This window comes from Nyctereutes procyonoides, unplaced genomic scaffold (genome assembly GCF_905146905.1).
Source record: "Nyctereutes procyonoides isolate TBG_1078 unplaced genomic scaffold, NYPRO_anot_genome, whole genome shotgun sequence".
NCBI lineage: Eukaryota > Metazoa > Chordata > Mammalia > Carnivora > Canidae > Nyctereutes > Nyctereutes procyonoides.
The window spans coordinates 30,063,209-30,079,456 of NW_026575047.1; the positions used below are offsets into that span (position 1 = coordinate 30,063,209).

The 16,248-nt window shown below is 49.7% G+C and overlaps 1 protein-coding gene across 3 annotated transcripts in view; it reads right to left on the minus strand.

Moving 5' to 3' along the window:
* The window catches only part of ZFYVE28 (zinc finger FYVE-type containing 28), a 114,395-nt gene that overhangs the window by 16,081 nt on the left and 82,066 nt on the right, over positions 1-16,248 (minus strand). For 2 of the 3 annotated variants that reach the window (XM_055326900.1, XM_055326899.1), the window contains one exon: positions 11,420-12,670. In XM_055326900.1, the coding sequence (XP_055182875.1) occupies positions 11,420-12,670 (1,251 nt within the window). Of the gene's footprint in view, positions 1-7,512; positions 9,041-11,419; positions 12,671-16,248 lie in introns of those variants that run through there. The other variant, XM_055326901.1, reaches the window with a different exon arrangement.

Below are 16,248 nucleotides of genomic sequence, written 5' to 3' on the forward strand. Positions count from 1 at the left end.
TTTCAAAAGCTCTCAGAGCAGAAGGCTCCAAGGCTGGTGAACAAAGCAGTGGGTGAACTTGACTGCAGATAGTGTCCTGCTCTCCCTTCTGCGCCACACTCAGCAATTGAATCCTGTTTTCTGGGGACGCCTGGGTGACTCAGCAGTTAAGCATCTGCCTTCAGCCCAAGGTGTGATCCTGGAGTCCCGGGATCGAGGCCCACGCCGGGCTCCCTGTGGGGAGCCTGCTTCTCCCTCTGCCTGTGTCTCTGCCTCTCTCTCTGTGTCTCTCATGAATAAATAAATAAAATCTTAAAAAAAAAAAAAAGAACCCTGTTTTCCGCCTCCGTGGAGATGGGAGTGAATGCTGTGCTTGAGGAAGTGACTGTTCAGGCAGGGATTCTCCTGGTCCCAGGGGTGGGGCGGGGGTGGAGGAGACAACCCTTTTAGGGCGCTGCTGTGGCCACAAGGCAGCAGTGAGGCCGTCCCCTGCATCCTCCCCTGCACTCCTGCTCAGAGTCCTGGCTTGTACCCCTGCACCGTGGAAGCCCCAGATATGGAAGGAGCAGGATGCTGGGCAGAGTAAGGAGGGACAGGCCCAAGGACCACAGGGAGGAAGTATGGACAGTTGTACCTGAGGCCCAGTATGGCAGGCCTGGACTCTGTTGGTCCTCCTCCCCTGGAGCTGCCCCTGCAGGGCAGCTCCCTAAAGCCACGAACATCCTCCACACACCACACATACAGGTTGGGATGAGCACATGGATCCTGCCCAGGCTGGGGGACAGGGGTGGGCAGCTGTGTCCGTACCAGAGAAGTGGGGCTGGACCGTCGCCAGCACATCTTTGTGGCTACATCATGCTGAGGGGCAGCAGCCACAAGAGGTCCACTGCAGGGGCAGGAGTCTGGAGGACAGAACCCGGATATGAGACTGGACATGAACCACAGTGCCGCCCTCCAAATCCTGGGGTGTCCCACTGAGGCCAGCTGCCTTCCAATGCTTGGCAGCCCCTCATTTTCACTGGAGCCAGAGCCATGCCTCCCCCAGCCATGGACCTAAGTCATCCTCCAGCCTAAGGGATCTGATGTGGTATGGGGGCTGGAAGGATGGACCAAAGACGTGACACTGGAGGCTGGGCTCTGGAGGTGGGCCCATGGGTTCTGCAGTTGGCCCCCAAACTGGAATCAGACAAATGCGAGAGGGACTGCCACAGAGGAGGGGTTCTGAGCTGCTGTTTCAAATCTATGAAGCAGGGATGGCAAAGAAATGCTGCCACAGGACTCAATGAGGCCACTGGACAAAGTTCCCCATGAGTTTCATCAAAGGCACACAGTGACATGGTCTAGCAGGGACAGGAGGGATGTCATAGCAGAGAGGGACGGGACAGTGACCCAAGGAGCAAACAGGGACCAGAGGCAGGAAATTGCAGAGATCATCTAGAAAGCTGACATAGGTAGGGGTGCACAGAGCTAGACATGGGGCAGGGATGGGGCAGATGGCCTGGGGCCAAAGAGACCAGGAGAGCAGGGGGTCCTGGGACCCTAGGCAGAGGACCATCACCCAGCTATTTGGTATTACCTGCCTGAGGGAAAGTCAAGAGGGTGGAGCGGGGTCAGAGGACAATGTGAATAAACTCTTCCACTCACTGAGTAAGTTGAACAAACCTACATCTAGTAAAGAAATTGAAACTATAGTTAAGAACCTTCCCATGAAAACTCTAGGCCCAGATGGCTTCACTGGTGAATTCTGACAAATATTTAAGGCAAAAATAGTACCCACTCTACACAAACTCTTCTGGAAAACTGAAGAAGTGGGAATGCTCCCCAACGCAGCCTGGGATCTCAGCTTTGTTCTCATATCCAATCCTGAAAAGGACATTGTGAGAAAAGAAAGTTGCTGCCTGACATTCCTCACAGTCAGATGCAAAATTCTCAATGAAATTTTAGCAAATCCAAGATAATAATACATAAAAAGGATAATACCTAGTGGCCAAGTGAGGTTCATCCCAGGAATGTAAGATTAACTTAACATCTGAGTATCAACCAATGTCATTTGTCACATTAATAAACTAAAAAATAAAAACAATCCTATCATTCCAAAAGATGCAGAAAAAGCATTTCAGAAAACTCATCTATTCTTGATTTAAAAAACTCTCAGCAAACTGGAAATAAAGGAGAACTTCCGGGGCACCCGGTGGCTTAGCGGTTGAACTTCTGCCTTTGGCTCAGCTTGTTATCCCAGGGTCCTGGGATCAAGTCCCACATCAGGCTCCCCACAGAGAGCCTGCTTCTCCCTCTGCCTATGTCTCTGCCTCTCTCTCTGTGTCTCATGAACAAATAAATAAAATCTTAAAAAAAATAAAATAAAGGAGAACTCCCTGAACCATAAAGGGTACCTATGAAAATCCTACCACCAACAGGAGATACTAAATGCTTCCCCTCTGAAATTAGGAACAAAGCAAAAATATCCTGTGTCAACTTTTCTATTCAACATTGTACTAGAGGTCCTTGCCAGGATACAAATCTAGAAAAAGATGTAAACAACATCCAACTGAAAGGAGACATAATATTGGCTTTTTTCACAGGTGACATGACCATCTATAGGAAAGCTGATGAATCTTCCTAAGAACTACTATCACTAATAAAGTGAGTTCAGTGAAGTTGCAGGAGACAAGACTAAAATAAAACTTAATTACATCTTCCTCTATTAGCAATGATCAATTGAAAATTGAAATTACAAAACAAATATCATTTACAATAGCATTCAAAAATAAAAGAGATAAATCTGACCCAACAAAGATGTGCAAGACTTCCACAATTTTTCTTCTACAAAAACTATGAAACTTTGCAGAGAGAATTAAAAAACTGAATAAATGGAGAGATAAACTATGTTCATGAACTGGAAAACTTGGTATCATTGAGGTGTTAATTCTGCCCAAGTTGATCTATAGATTCAACAAAATTCCAGTCAAAGTTCTAGTAGGCTTTGTTTTTTTTTGTATAAATTGACAACCGGTTCTAAAATTCATATGAAATATAGAGGACCCAGAATAACCAAAACAACTTTAAAAAAGAAGAAAGTTATAGATTTATCAAACCTGGTTAAAACCAGGCTCATTACAAAGCTACCTTAATAAAAAAAAAAAAAAAACAAAGCTACCTTAATCAAGACAATGTGATATTGGTGTCAATACAGACAGATGAATGAAGCAGACTAGTGAGTCCAGAAATAAACCCACATATATACGGCTGAGTGACTTGACAAAGATGCAAAAGCAATTCAGTGGTGAAGGGATGATCTTTGTCAACAAATGGTGCTGAAACAATTCACCTCACACCATATACAAAGTTAGCCCCAAATTGATTAGAGACCTAATGCAAAAACTAAATGTATACAACTTCTAGAACAGAAGAAAAAACCTTTGTGACTGTGAGTTATAAAAATAATTCTTAGATAGGACACCAAAATTGCAATCTATGAAAGAAAAAAAGTTGACAAATGGTGGACTTCACCAAAATTAAGGTCTCCTGCTCTTCAAAAGATACTCAGAACGAGGACAGTCCACAGACTGGGGAAAAATATTTGCAAATTATATCTGAAAAGGGAACCCTGAATGAATGAAGAACTCTCAAAACAATAAGGAAACAACCCAAATGAAAGAAACAGTGAAAGATTTGAATACTCTACTGTTTCATCAAAGAAGACAGGCTCATGGCAAATCAGCACGTGCAATGATGCTCAACATCATTGGTTCTCTAGGACATACAGATTGAAACAGCAGTGGATACCACTTTATGCCATCAGAACAGCTCAAGTTGAAAAGCCTGACACCCTGGCCTTTGCTGGACCTACTGCCTGGGGCACATCTCCTCCTTCCTCCTCTTTCCCCCTCCCTCATTCAGGTCTCAGGTAGGTCACCACCCTGGGGAGGCCTCCCCTGATTGCTCTGACTGCAGGAGCTGCCCCAGAGCCCATCTATCACTCTCTATCTTATGAAACAATTTTACCTTCTTCCTGGCACTGGCTGGTGGACAGGGTGGGGTGGGTGGGGGAAAGAGGGGAGCAGAAGCCAGTGGGGTAGCTGACAATAATGCAAGCAGAGGGAACAGCAGGTGGGAGGAAGATGTGAGATGTCTAGAGTGCAGGGAGGCAGCCAGGCTGGAGGGAGTGGCTGTCTGGAATGAGGGGGGGCCTTTTAAGGCCATACTGGGTGGGGTCACTGGGGGCAGAGGCCAGGATGGAGCTGTCCTGGGTGCTGAGTCACCATGCGGTCACTGCTACCCCTCAGCCAAGCCAGCTCCACACCCGGCTGTGAGTTTGGAAAAAAGATTCTGAGAGTGTAAGGCCCATCAATGAGAAGGTCAGCACCCCTCGCCCAGTGCCTACTGTATGCAGGCACTCTACCTGGCCTTATAGGGTTGTTGCAACCCCTGTGGGGTTCTAGTGGCGTAGGCCTTAGTCACTGTGCTGGCTGCAGGTTGCATGGTGGGTGTCGGGTAGGGGCTTAGGTGAGAGCCCAGCCCTGACCTGCCCTCTGACCTCACACAGTGCTTGGCTCCCAACCTGCCCGGTGTCTGCCATGCGGCCCCATCACTTAACAGTTGACTTGCTGACAGTCATTATGCCTAATCTGGTTTTCAAGAGTCTAATTAATTCTAAGTCCTTCTCTATTTTTAACCTACTCAATCATTCTTGTTTTTCCTTCCAGGGACGTGACGAGGAGGGAGGCCTCGGTGCTCTTTGCACCGTAGTAAAGACACATGCCACAGGATGGATGGCCTGCACCCAGCATCCCACCCTAGAATGGCTCTGGCAGAAGCAGCAGTGATGGGCGTGTCCCAATGGGGCAGACATGCTGCTGCCCAGGGTCCCACAGCTGCCAGAGGGCAGTTAGGGTAGGCCCAGCCCCACAGTGTCACCCCATCCCGGAGCTGGTCTTCTGCCAAGCCCCCAGGAGGGTAGAGCAATGGGGCAGGCAGGGCCAGGCCAGGAAACGGCTCCACCACGCCTTGGGTCACTGAGTGGCCAGTTGGCCCAGGTGGCGCACAGTCCTTTCTACTCCCATGTCTTGACTCACATCCCCTTACCTTTGGGAGCATCAGCTCAGGACTCATTCTCTGGGGCACTCCCATCCCTCCAGAGTGGCCTCACGAGGAGCTGAGGCTATTGATCATACACTGTGATCACACAAACCATGTGCCCCTCCAAGTTTTGGAGGCCAGAAATACCAGTAGCCTTTGGACACAGACAAGGCCTCACCCCAGGCAGGGGCTGATCCCAGGCAGAGAGGGGGTAGCCTGACCCCATCTGCTAGAGGGAAAGCTGACTGGGTGATGTGTGCACACAGCACATCAAAGAGCCAGCCCCATGTCTCTGGGGAAGGCTTCCACATGACGGAGGCCTCATCACTCACCACACGCTTCTGGAAGAAGCTTGGTGTAGCCATGTGCTGCCCTCCCCTGGGCTGGCCATGGACATGAGGTCCCCAGGGATCTCAAACAGTTCCCTCCATATGGGGAGAAGTGTTCAGGGGTTGCTGAGCTGGGCTCTGGGAAACAGGATGTGGTTCCTCTCTGCAGCCATGGCTGCCCCCGGGGGCTGGACCAAGGGCATCCCCAGGACCCTGGTGCCCTCAGCCTGGGTCCCAGCCCCAGTAATGGGCAGAGTTGCTCAGGGGAACCCCAACAGGGTCACGGCACAGAGGAAAGCCAGGCATCTGCTGGAGAAGGAGCCAGACGGCCAAGAACAAAGTTCAGTGAGGAGGTGACACTGGAGGCTGGAGCTCTCCAGAGTCTGTCAGCTTGGGACAGATCACACCACCAGTGTGGAGTGGAAATTAGGCCCAGGAACCATAAAACCAGTGATGCGATAGGGAGGTAAAGTCAAGGCTGGTAATAGCAAGATGGCAAGGAACAATGATGGGCCATGGCACTGAGTAATAATGGGTGAGTAACAGCAAGGAATGAGGACAAGTAACAACAAGGAAGATGTGGAGTAACCAGAAGGACAATGTTCTGTAGCCTCTTGGCTCCTCCTCCAGATGCCACCTGAGCCGGGGACTGTTTTTAGCCATGTTGCAGCCAACAAAACAGAGGCTTGGGGAGACTGAGGTCACGCATCTACCCCACAGGTGCCCTCCCTCCTCTGGACCCACTCTCCCTCTGCATTTGCATGTGGTGGACATGTGGTGGACATGTCCTCTAAGACCATGACCCAAACAGGTGAGGATGGACAACAGGTGAGCTATGCCAGCAATCCCCATCTGCAAGGAAGGAGCACGTATTATCTGCTTAGAGCAGAATCTCAGAAGCCTGTACCAAGGACAGCCCTTCCAGATTCTTATCATTCTACCCCAAACGACAACCTGGGAGGTCCCTCAATTGCATGAGGGAGAGGCAGGGGACCACCAGCCAGATTGTCAAGTGCTGCTAAAGAACTGAATAAGGCAAAGTAGGCCTCCAGGGCAGGACAGGCACCGAGGTGCCCCTGAGTCAGAGACTCAAGTAAGACCACCTATGTGTCAGGGTGGCCATCAGCCCCTGATGGTCACTCTCTCCGACACAAAACAACCCGGACCTCTGAAACTGGATCAGAGTTAACAGTAAAAAAAAAAAAAAAAAAAAAAAAAAAAAAAAAAAGAAAGAAAGAAGAAAATAAAAGTAAAGTAAAGTAAAGAAAAAAGAAAAAAAAGAAAGCCACAGGACATGAGCAGAAAGGCAGAGTATTCCCCAATCTTGGGGTGGGCAGGGATGGCAGGTGCACAATCAACCAGAGAAAAAAGAAAAGTGAGAACCACACATTTTCTCTAGAATTTTTATAAACGTAATTACACAAAACAAAATGAAAGGCTTCTGTAAATCAAAAGGCATCAACACATGAAATCAGAAGTAAATCTGCCCAAAGCAGATGCACCAGGCAGAAGGAACACTTTCAAGGCAGTAAAAAAAGTCATGAAAATCCAGCCGGAAAACAGGCAAGAGACAGGAATGGTCACTTCACACCTGGATAAGGTGCCATGACACAGAGAAAAGGACACAGGTACCAGCCATCAGAGGAAAGCGAACAACAGCAACTCCCAAGGCTCAAGGCTCCTGCAGCTGGGTGCATGGAGACACACCGACACCATATGTGATACACCAGGGGCACCTCTGCGATCCGACCAGATGTCGCTGTGAGGCTCAGAAAGAGCTCCAAAGACTTTTCACATCTTTGCTCTGGGTGACCCTACCAAGGGTTGGTTCTAAAGAAATAATCCCAGAGGCAGACACAGAACCATAAGGGACTGTGGCCACAAGGCTAACTTAACACAGAAAAAAATAATCGAAATGGGAAAATGTAGAATAAACTAGATACGTCCTTATGTCCTTAGGATATAGTAGAATTCCATGGAAGTAGTGTTTTTCAAGAGCTTTACAGAGAAATGACCATAAGATAGTGTTTAGTGAAAAAAAAAAACTGCTCATAGAATTTAGGAGGACTTTTATTTCCTTCTGTTTTTCTTCTTATGTTTTCCAAATTTCTGCAATGAGGGGGGACCATGTTTATAATAAGAAAAAAAAAGAGCCCACGATATTTTTAAAAGAAGGCAGCAGGATGGAAACACTCTAGTCAAATGTCAGCAGAAAGGACGAAAACAGATTTAAGGCAGGCCGAGCTTCCATACTGTAGACAAGTGGTTCATTCAGGCTTCAAGAGCATGGAAGGTTCGAGAACAGTGGGGTAAGTCTAGACAGGGGACAACAAGCTTCTAAGAAATGCTAACTTTCCCTTTAAAAAGCTCCTAACTTTTCCTGAAATGACAGGAGAAAAGCCAGTACAAAGAAAAGAGCTGAAGAACATGTGATTCTAGAACATTCTGCTCAGGACTCTGCCGGGGGCCATGTCCTGGTGCCACTCTGGCCACAGCACTGATGGAATTGGTCCATCGTGCAGTGGGATAAACGGAGAAGCTGTGGGAAAGCCCAAGAGGGGGCTTCTCCAGCCCAGACCATCTGGTCAGCTGAGCAGAGACCCCAGTGTCTGGTCCCTCCACCTGTCTTCTGCTTGATCAGGAAAATATGCTCCCCGTGTCCTCGGGACAAGCAGATCCTCTGTCACAGCTCCGCAGGCTGCCTGCCTAGACCAACTCTGTGTGGATCACAGAGCTTGAGGCTGCACTTGAGTGACCTCCTTGCGAGATTGTGGGGCAGAGAACTCGTGAGCACAGTGCCACCACTGCTGCCTGCCCATCACCGGGGCTGCAGAGGCACCTGTGGGGTGGTGGAGAGGCAGGAGGTTGCCAACCAGCCAGCCACCTTCTCCAGGTAGTCTGAGCTGAGGCAAACACTAGTCTCTCCATCTGCTGGTGGAAGGGATAATCACTTGCCCCTGAGCATGAGAACCACGGTCTTCATTGTGAAGCCTCAGGACGTCATGACAACAGCAACACCCCAGACTTCTAAGAATCTCCTGTTAGAATTGTTGGAATTTTAGCAAACTTCCCATCTGTGTGAGGCTGGTCTTTTGTGTCTGTCCATTTTAACAGTACCCTTGCTCTGTCATCTCCACGCTGTCGTTAGATCACACTCTATGAGGTCAGTTTATGACGTAAGCAAATGGTGCTGCTGAAGTATTCATGGCTGGGGGACCCCATGTACCATCTGCTGACACCTGGCTGACCTGATTCCCACTGCTCCTGGCACAGTGGGGGTGGGGGAGACATGGGGGGGCAGCGCTGTCCAAGGTCCTGGCCCAGCATGGCTGCTCTGATCACCTGGCCACCTGCCATAGTCCTCCCTCCTCAGGCCCTCTGCACCTTCTGGAAAAGCTTCCCTGGAAGACGGGACTGTCTCAAGGCCACGGTAGGGCTTCTTCTTTGCTCAGCCCAGCTTCAGCATTTGAGCTACGTTGGATAGGGCCTGGAAAGCTGTCTTCATGACACTAATAAGCAGTGTCTACATGGGAAACGTCAGGAAAGCAGGAGACAGGGTAGGTGTCCACCAGCTGGACGGGAAAGGGCGGCGGGTCAAACACTGATAAATCCACGTATCCTGGCAAGGAATTTCTGGTGATTTCCTGTCATCCCTGCAGAAAAATGATTCACTTACTAATCCACTCCGTGCAGTGGGTCAGAGGACCTGAGGAAGAAAGTCACCCAGCAGGTTGCGAAAATTGTTCATTCCTCTGGATGTGGCTGAGGAAGATGGGCTTGCATCTCAAAAATGGACTTATCAGAAATAGGATGAGACATCTGCACTGTCTGTACAGCAGAGTCTGGCACAACCCCAAGGCCAGCAGCAAGACCTGACCGAGGGCACGGCGGCTCAGCCACACAGGACTCACATGGCTGGACAGGAACATGAGCACATCTCTGGAAACCACGACAGACAGGCCTTCAGGCTAGAGGCTGGCGGAGCAGGGCAGATGAAAGTGTTTGCAGGATAAGGCCCTTAGCCAGAGAATGGGGGGGGGGGGGGAGGGATGTGTGCATGTGCACCGCTTTGCTTAGGTTTTTAAGATTGAAAGGTAAACTGTAGAAGTTTTAAAAATTGTGACCTTTAGGAAGACCAAGGTGAAGAGATAAACCTCTCTGGACATATCCTACTTTATTTTTTAAAAATATTTTATTTGGCATCCCTGGGTGGCGCAGCGGTTTGGCGCCTGCCTTTGGCCCAGGGCGCGATCCTGGAGATCCAGGATCGAATCCCACGTCGGGCTCCCGGTGCATGGAGTCTGCTTCTCCCTCTGCCTCTGTCTCTGCCACTCTCACTCTCTCTGTGACTATCATAAATAAATTAATTAATTAAAAAAATAAAAAAATAAAATGCCCTGCTGTACCAAGGCACGGCCTCAAAGAGAGGAAGGTCTCAAGTGAGTCAAAAGCAGCCCATGACTGCATGCACACCCCAAGGACAAAAGACCCATTTAACAGACTCTTGGGCACTAATGAGCACTGGCAAGGACGTGGGGACAGTGGAGCCTCACGTCTGACTGGTAGAGGCGCCACTGTAGCCACTCCGGAAAACAGGCCATGGCTCCTCAAACAGTTGCAGAGTCAGCGTACAATCCACCAAGTCTACTCCTGCACATACACCCAGAGGAAATAAAACCCCAGACCACACAAAAGCATGTACACTTCTGCACAGCAGCAAAACAACACACTCCCACTGACAGGTGAATGCATAAACAAAATGTGGTCTGTCTGTCCCACGGAATATGACTCAGCCATAAAAAGGAAAGAAGCACTGAGGTTTGCTCCAACACTGACAAGCCTTGAAAGCATCATGCTCAGTGAAAGGATACAGGCACAAAAGCTCACATATGATGTGATCCTGTGTGTCTGAGCCAGTGTCCAGAACAGCAAACCCATGGAGACAGCAAACTAGTGGTCGCCTGGGGCTCAGGGAGGGGGTGGGGAGGGACTGCAGACCCCACAAGGAGCTCCATCTGGCACATGGAACAGAGGCCCTGGCACCCGTGGGGTCTGGCCAGCTCCTGTCACACATCATCCGAGGGCTGTGGCCACGGGAGTTTTGTCCAGCCTCCAGCCTGAACTCTCCTCCCCGTCCTTCCACCTCTGCCATACTGCCAAAGCCAGGTGAGAGCTCCAGCAGGCAGGGCCTTGGTGAGAAGACCAGGGGTGGTGACCAGACAACAGTCTTATGTGAGCCCACACTCCCTTTCCCAATGCCGAGGCCGCAGCAGGCACAGGGCGGGTGTGGGGGCAATGCTCACTGACCCTGCGTCACTCAGGATAGGTCCAGGGCATAGGGAGCAAGGGAAGGGAGAGAGGCCCCAAATCAGAAGAGATGTGCGGGTGCCGAGTCCTGCAGATCCCCACCTGGCCCTTCCTGGCCCCCTGCCTGCAGAGGGGAGCGCAAAAGCACCCCTAGGGAGGGGAGGGGAGGATTGAGGAGAACAGGGCCCTGGGGGTACTGCCAGAGAATATACCCAGGGTGGTCCTAAGGTGGCCTCAGGATCCCGCCATGGCCCTGGGGGCTCCACGCCCACTGCTAAGCATCTGCACAGCTAACAGCAACGCCATGTGAGCTGAGCAGCCACGCTAGTCAGGTAGGGGCTGGGCCAGGACCACAACAGTGAGCAAGGTGGAGAGCATGCTCAGAGGTGACCACTGCCCATTCCCAGCCCCCACCCCATGCCCTAGACAGAGATGGAGCACCTGGGGCCAGGATGGGCCACGGTGGTGAAAGGGGGTGGGCTGAGGGCTTGGCTCTGGGTTCACATCACCTGCACAGGGCCCATAGTGTCAGAAACAGAGTGGTCAGGGTGTGCTGGGGGACACTTCTCTGGGCTGAGCCTGATATATGCTGCTTAAACCCCTTCAGTGCCCGTGTCCCACACGGGCCACTTCCCTTCACATACCTGGGAGGCTGAGGGACACGCCAACATCTAGGGAACGAGCCTGGATGGACAGAGAGGAATCCGGGCCAGAGTGGTGCTTACCTAGAGCCCGACAGGCACTGAGGCTCCTCCTCGGCTGCCTCCCCCTGCTGACTCTCCACCCTGGCCTTTGGGGGCTCCGCCCTGTCCTGCTGTCCAGCCGGATTTGCGCCACTGCCTGCTGCAGGTGACTTGTCTGTTGTGTTCACATGCGGACTCGAGGTGTGTGTCAGGCACTTGTCGGAGGTAGGGGTGTCCTCGGAGGGTAACACCTCCAGCACAGGCCGCGCCTCCTCCTGTCCCTTGGCCAGGCCCTTGGCACTGGCCTTGGTGGAGCTGACATAAGAGGCGCTGATGACGCTTCCGGGGCCACATTTGTCCTGCAGGCTCTGGGCGGCAGCGTCCTCCCTGCCGCCCCCGCAGCACACACAGGAGTTAAGGAGGCAGCTGGTGGCCGCAGTGCTGAGTTTGTGGGAGCCACTGTCTGTCCCCTCGGCCGCGGGCTCCAGTGGGGTGACGCTGTCTCCGGGGGTGTCCGAGGCAGTGATGGTAGAGGCCACGGTGGGGGCTGACTTGGGATTGAAGATGACGGTGGCCGAGAGCTTCATGCCCCCTGTCCGGTGGGCGATCATTTCGGCTGTCTCTGCGGCGTCCACGCCCGCCTCCCAGCCATCCAGGTGTGGCTGAGAGTCCAGGCAGCTGCAGGAGTTGGGGCCCAGCGCCCACATCTTATCATGCGAGACGTCATTGTTATTGCTCAGGTCCCCCTCCTCAGCCTCAGAGGGCTGGCTGACATCCGCCTCTCCACGCCCCCTGTCCTGCCCTCTCTCCTGGGGGTCAGCACTGGCACTGCCTGTCCACCCAGATGGGCTGCCCAGGACCTCTGCAGCTCCCTCCACGTCATCCATGAAGAACACCCTTCCTTCCTCCTCATCGCTGCTGGGCCGTAGCCGAGCACTGCCTGGGGATGCCTCCCTGTGGGGGCTGCCCTCCACCCCTGGCCTGTGTGCAGGGGACTGGCAGGTGCTGGGTGGGGACAAGAGGGACGACATCTCATCCCCGGCCCTGTGCACCATGCGGTTGAGCTGCTCCAGCTCCTGGTCATCATACTGCATGGAGCAGGCCAGCTCCGCATCTGGGTTTTTGGCCTTGGCTGAGAGCAGCTCCTCAGTGGGAAGGGGTGAGGGAAAGGCGGGTGCCAGGGTGGGGGGCACCTGGGCATCTGCCCGGATAGGGAACTCCACGTCTTGGGAAATGCAGAGGTTCCTTTCCAGTGTGTGAAGCTCATCCTCGGTCAGGGTCTGCAGCAAGTCCCTACAAGGGTCAAGACAAAAACGATAGATGAGCGTTCCAAAGGCCACACCAGTCCCCTGGCCAAGAATGGACGGACACAGTGTCCTTAACATCTGCACCGGCACAGAAGCAACAAGGTGTCTGACCCTTGCAATGACACTTGGAGATGGACGACTGCCTGCCTGGGATGGTTTCTTTTTTAAAAGTGAGACTCTGCAAACTCCTGAGGAAAACAAGAAGACCTTGGTGCTTAGGGATGTGATCATCACGTTAAGAAAAACTTTTAGTGAAAACAAAATGTTGGTTCACATATAGGCTCTCACTCAGCACGTTCTTGAGTGCCCTGCCCTCTCTGTGCGGGGCAGGGAGATATGCAGGCACAGTGCAGGCACGAGGCGCCTTTGAGGGCTAGGTTGGAAGAGGCTGGTAATAAACACTATTTCTGTCAGTGACAACTGCATTACAACTACAACAAAGGAAAATGTGTACCAGCAGCAGGGCACAGCAGCCCACCTGGCTTAGTCTGGGGAGGCTTCCTGGTAGAAGGGGCGCCAAATCAGAATCTGAAGGAAGTTAACCTGTTGACACCTGGGATGAGTCCAGAGCAAGTCTATGAGCCTTTCAATCTGCCAGTGCAGGTCTGAGTCCAGGTTTAGAGATTCTTGTGCAGTCATGGAAACACACAGAAAAATATATTTCCAAGAAATGCAGTTTGTGACTCTTCATAAACTGAGCACGCCCATATGGACAGCACCCAGATGGAATGGTGGACTGTGAACCAGGCTCTCAGGCCCTCACACACCCTTCCAGTCACCCCCTGCCATCACCGCCACCCTGTCTTCTAAAGACTGAGGTGGTCTTGCCTGTTTTCATTCCTGCATAAATGGAAATGTGCTGTCTACACTGTCTAGAGGCAGGCTTTGTTTGGCAATATCATGTTTGTATAGAGCCACCAGAGGAAAAGCAGGATGCCCAGTTAAATTTGAGTTTCAGATAAACAACAAATACATCTTAAACATATGAATATTTTCTAAGATAAGAATGTCTCAAATGGGTAGCATGTGGGACATTCTTGCACAAAGTGTTCACTGTTTATCTGAAATTCAAATTCAATAGACAGTTCTGCTGGTTCTGTCTTACTGGATCTGGCAACCCTACTGGGTGAGGTTCGGTGTTGTCGATGGTCTGGTCTCATGGTTAGGAATCTGTTCCTCACCTGTTGGGCTCTGGCTGTCCCCATCCACATTCTTGGAGCACCTCCCTGGGGAATGCACCTGCTCCTTTTTTGCAGGGTGCGCACGGAGAGGGTGCACCTGGGGAACATACTTGTGCATTTCTGTGGGGCAGCCCTCGGACGTGCCCTGTCTGAGAACCTTTTCAGTTCTGCCCATTTTTTGTTGGGTTATCTCCCTTGTTCTTACTAATTGACATTTCTTTATGTTTTGGATTTGCGTTCTTTGTTGGGTATATTCTCCAACTCTGGGGCTTTCTACTTCACTCTCTTGATGGCACCTTCTGAAGAAGTGAAGTTTTAATTTCAATGAAGTTTAATAAATCACATTTTCCTCCGTGTGTAGTGCTCTTCTGTCCTGTTTAGGCAATCTGCCTACTCCAGGGTCGCAAAGATGTTCCTGCTGTTTTCTTGATTGTTTTTACTTCCTGCGTGTGTATCGGCAATCTCTCTGGAGTTGATTCTTGTGTATGATTATTGTACAGATTCAGACACATTTCTCCTCACATGGATATTTGCTAACTCAGCCCATTTGCTGGAAAACAACAACCATTCCCCACTGCTCTTGTATTTCTTTCTTTTATTTTAATATTTTATTTATTTATTTGAGAGAGAGAGAGAGAGAGCATGAGTGAGGTGAAGGGCAGAGGGAGAGGGAGAAGCAGGTTCCCTGCAGATCAGGGAGCCCAACCCCAGGTCCCAAGATCAGAACCTGAATCAAAAGCAGACCAACTGAGCCACGCAGGTGCCCTGGTCCCTTGCATTTCTACATGAATTTAAGAATTAGTTTGTCAATTTCTACCAAAAAAGAAGAAACAAAAACTTCTTGAGATTCTGATTGAAACTGCACTGAATTCATAGATTGATTTGAGAATAGCTGACATCCTCACAACTCGAAGTTTTCCACTCCTTGAATATGGAATAGCTCTGTTTACGTCTTTAACATTTTATGTCAGTGGCATTTCATGACTTTGAATGGAGCCTTAGACAACTTGAGATTTATACTTAAGCAGCTGATATTTACTGACATTATTGTAGGCGCTATGTAAATTTCTTATTGTGATAAAATATCTATGACGTGAAATTTACCATGGTAACCATTTTTAAGTGACAATTCAGTATCATTGAATACATCGTAGTGCAATTATCACACCATCCACCCCTAGGACACATTCATCTTGTCAAATGGGAACTCTGTCCCCGTGAATCACTGACTGCAGTCTCTCCTCCTCTCATCTCTGACACCCACCACCTACTCTGTCTCCATGATTTTGACTAGTCTAGCCTCTCATATAATTGGAATCATACGTGGTTTGTCTTGTTGTGGCTCGCTTATTTCACCAAGTATGTCCTCAAGGTTCATCCACGTGGTGTCAGGAGTTCCTTCCTTTTTAAGGCTGAATAACATTCCACTGTGGGATGGACCACATTTTGCTTATCCACTCATCCATCAGTGGACACTTGGGTTGCTTCCATGTCTTAGCTAGTGTGAATAATGCTTCTCAGAACACGGCTATATAAACATCTCTTTGGGACACTACTTTAAGTTCTTTTGGGAATACACCCAGACGTGGAATTGCTGGATCATATGACAATTCTAGTTTTCATTTTTTTTTTAGTTTAGTTTTCATTTTTTGAGGGATTTCCATACAGTTTTGCACCCCCACCAACAGTGCACAGGATTCTAATTTCTCTACATTATTGCCAACACACATTATTTGTTGTCTGTCTATTTTGAGGGCAGCCACTCTACTGGGTGGGAGGTAGAATCTCACTGTGGTTTTGATCTGTGTGTCTCTGACTGTTAATGATGCTGAGCATCTTTTCATGTGCTTGTTGACCATTCATAAACCCTCTTTGGAGAAATGTCTTTTCAAATCCTTTGCCCTTTTGAATCAGGATGTTTGGTTTTTCTTGGTGAGTTTTAGAAGTTCTCTCTAGATTCTGGGTATCGATCCCTTATCAGATACAATAAGTGAGAATACTTTCCCCAATGTGTGGGCTGCCTCTTTACTCTGTTGAGAGTGTCTCATGATGTCCAAAATTTAAAAATTTTCAAATCCAATTTGTCTATTTTTTCTTTTGTCGCTTGTATCTTTGGTGTTCTGCCCAAGAAATCATTCCCAAAATGCGATGTGATAGAGAACTTGTCCATTATAGTCTTCCAAGAGCTTTATTTTGTCGGGTCTTATGTTTATGTTCTGGATCCACTTTGAGTTAATTTTTGTGGCTACAGTGTTACAGAAGAATTCAACTTCATGTGTATGTGAGCCTCTCTCTCTCTCTCTCTCTCATCAGATTAAGGAAATCCTCACTTATTTTTCACTTGCTAAGACATGTTTTTGTCATAAAATAGGTATTGAATTTT